The sequence below is a fragment of the Gracilinanus agilis genome, chromosome 5 (genome assembly GCF_016433145.1).
Source record: "Gracilinanus agilis isolate LMUSP501 chromosome 5, AgileGrace, whole genome shotgun sequence".
Classification (NCBI taxonomy): domain Eukaryota; kingdom Metazoa; phylum Chordata; class Mammalia; order Didelphimorphia; family Didelphidae; genus Gracilinanus; species Gracilinanus agilis.
The window spans coordinates 51752433-51755522 of record NC_058134.1 but is presented as its reverse complement, the minus strand read 5'-3'; the positions used below and the strand labels follow the sequence as shown (position 1 = coordinate 51755522).

At 42.7% G+C, this 3090-nt stretch overlaps 1 protein-coding gene across 1 annotated transcript; it reads left to right on the top strand.

Annotated features, from left to right (window-relative positions):
- The first annotated feature begins 1677 nt into the window (after nucleotides 1-1677).
- Nucleotides 1678-2412, top strand: CLDN12 (claudin 12). The gene has a single exon (XM_044679412.1). The coding sequence runs from the start codon at nucleotides 1678-1680 to the stop codon at nucleotides 2410-2412; it is 735 nt and encodes a 244-aa protein (XP_044535347.1).
- Nucleotides 2413-3090: the final 678 nt, after the last annotated feature.

Genomic DNA, 3090 nt, shown 5'->3' with positions numbered 1-3090 from the left:
AGATCCCAGCTCTGAAACTCAGTAATTCTGGGGACAAATCATTTTAGCTTTGGTTTTCTCTTCAGCATCTGCATTTTACAAATAATATAAATTTTTATTGCTCTTTTCTCTATTGCATTTTTTTTTTGGCAGAGGTAGCTCAAATATTGCTTGGAACTAGAAAGGACAACAAGCCCACAGAATCACACTGTACTCTACCCAGAAATCAAAATATTTTCTCCCTCCATCCTCAGCATTATGTTCTTGATAGGAGAAAATAAGGGAAATGGACTGGTCGGTCATTTCTGACATGCTTTTCTCTTTTCCTGCTAATTGGTTATCCAAAGTCCATCAGTCATACATTTACTGAGTGCTGGCCATGTACCCACTATTACTGTAACTTGTTATGACAGAGTGCTGTGATCTGCTCAGCAATTAGATTTCCAGGGAATGGGACAGAGATAAGGTCTTTGATTTTGTCCTGCTTGTAAACTGCAAGTTCCTTTGAATAAATCTGGGTTATATGAAGTCCCGATTCTTTGTTGATATGTTTTCTACTACAGAAAATGTATTTAATTTGGGACGGGGAGAGAGGAACATGTTTTTCTTTTTGTTAGAACATCATTAATATAGCAGTTGGGATTGAAGTGATTGTTTACTACAAAAATGGCTGTTTTACCTATATGAATAAGTATTATTCATTTTTCCTCAAATTTCATTTGGAATATTTTGAATCACCCAAGAAGTTATCAGTAGTTGGTCATTAGCCTGTCTGTTCCTTTTTCTTTTTTAAGTTGTATTTTTTCCAGATTATCTGTAGAAACAATTTTAATAATCATTTTATCTGTCTTTTTTCTAATGAATTTAGGGGGAATCAACTTTTGACTGTCCCCCAGGGTTGTACATTCCCTCATTAATCATGCATTGTTTTCCCTCTTAAGATATTTTTTTTTTTGTTTTCCTCATTAATACCAGGAGTAACTTTACAGAGAAACTCTGATGGTTCAGCTGTTCCAATTCACTTGAGAACCTTTGCCACCACTCCCTCCATATTTCTGCCAACATGACTGTTCATCTTGAATATTTAAAGCTCTGTAGGATACTACTTTCATTTCCCATCACAAAAAGATAATTCATCAATATGCTGTTGCATGTTTTCATTGAAAAGTCGTTTTTAAAAAAAGTAAAAAGGTAATTCTTAAGATCATTTGAAGTCAAAGTAATTTCAGCTCTTCCTCGCTAGAATATGAGGTAGATCCTATGAGATCATACCCGGCCAAAAGCTTTGGTTGTCATGATAATCAGACCTATGATGTCTGCGGATGTGAATAATCATTTATATGCAGACATATTTAAGTGCGATACTTTCAGAAAGAGCCTTGGGTTTGGAGTCGTAGGACCTAGTTCAAGTTCCAGCTCTAGTCCTTACTACTCATAGGACCTTAGGAAAGTCACCCCTCTGGCCTCAGTTTCCCCTTTTGCAAATGAGAGATTTGGACCAATAAGAACCCTAAATAGAGGAGCTGTAAATCTAAACAACTTACCCTTTATTTGTATTGTCACCAGATTTTTATTCTGAAATTCATGCTAGCGATTGCTAATGGGTTTGCCCTTCCTATTCTGCTGTTATTTCCTAAAGGTTTATTCTCTCGTATTTTCTGTCTCTAGTATTTTTCTGACCCAGAGCGGTTGCCTACCATGGGTTGTCGGGATGTCCACGCAGCTACGGTGCTCTCCTTCCTGTGCGGCATCGCCTCCGTGGCGGGGCTCTTTGCCGGGACGATGCTTCCCAACTGGAGGAAGCTGAGACTGATCACGTTCAACAAGAACGAGAAGAACCTGACGGTCTACACGGGGCTGTGGGTGAAGTGTGCGCGTTACGACCGGAGCAGCGACTGCCTCATGTACGACACCAAGTGGTATTCGTCCGTGGACCAGCTGGACCTGCGAGTGCTGCAGTTCGCCCTCCCTCTCAGCATCCTCATCGCCGTGTCCGCACTCACGCTGTGTCTCATCGGGATGTGTAACACAGCCTTCAGGTCATCCGTGCCCAACATCAAGCTGGCCAAGTGTCTGGTCAACAGCGCGGGCTGCCACTTGGTGGCCGGCCTCTTGTTCTTCTCTGCCGGCGTGGTGAGCCTCACCCCGTCCATCTGGGTCATCTTCTACAACCACCACCTGAACAGGAAGTTCGAGCCTGTGTTCACGTTCGACTACGCCGTGTACGTCACCGTGGCCAGCTCCGGGGGCCTGTTCCTGACGGCGCTCTTGCTGTTCCTGTGGTACTGCGCGTGCAAGGCCCTGCCCTCGCCTCTGTGGCAGCCCCTGTACTCCCACACCCCCAGCATGCACAGCTACTCCCAGCCCTACTCGGCCAGATCGCGCCTCTCTGCCATCGAGATCGACATCCCAGTGGTGAGCCACGCCACCTAACGGGGGCGCTTGTTTGTGAGGAAGAGCCGCGTCTTCCCCCTGCACACGCGTGAGTTTGTCTTTGACCAGGCGGGTCGCCGTGTTCTTACGGTCCAGTCCGATGAAGCAACTATTGATAGATAATTTTCCTAGAAAGAACCTTTTATTTTTTAACTAAAGTTTTTCCTCTTGACTAGCTACGTTCTTTGATAGTTACCCTGGAAATTTCCCCACTTCTAGTGTCAATATTTGGTCCAACACACACACACACACACACACACACACACACACACACACTCACCAATCCCATATTAATACCTATTCAAATTGCCCTTTTTTCGGGAAGACCTTATACGAGGCGCATGGGAACGTGTGTGATCACATACGCAAGATGCCGTTTTTTAATCATGTACTTTTCTTTTAGCCACATGGCCTGTTTTACAATGATCTGATCTTCCTTCTTGAACATGTAGAAGAAGCTCTTATTACTTCTCTCCACTCTGTAATCATTGAGTTCTTGTAGGGTTAAATGTTTTAAAGACTACATTCAAGAATTCTTTTTTATCTATGTTCCATTTCATCTCATGGTTTCTTTAAGGCTAAGCTTTATTTAAGTGATATCAGATAGAATAGGCTTAAACTTTTTTAAAGAATTGTCAGCCATAATAATCTGCTTCAGGTTCCTGATTTTATTGAAAA

Bases quoted from the DNA above. Each gene is read 5' to 3' on its own strand.
- CLDN12 (XM_044679412.1), top strand. From the start codon at position 1,678: ATGGGTTGTCGGGATGTCCACGCAGCTACGGTGCTCTCCTTCCTGTGC.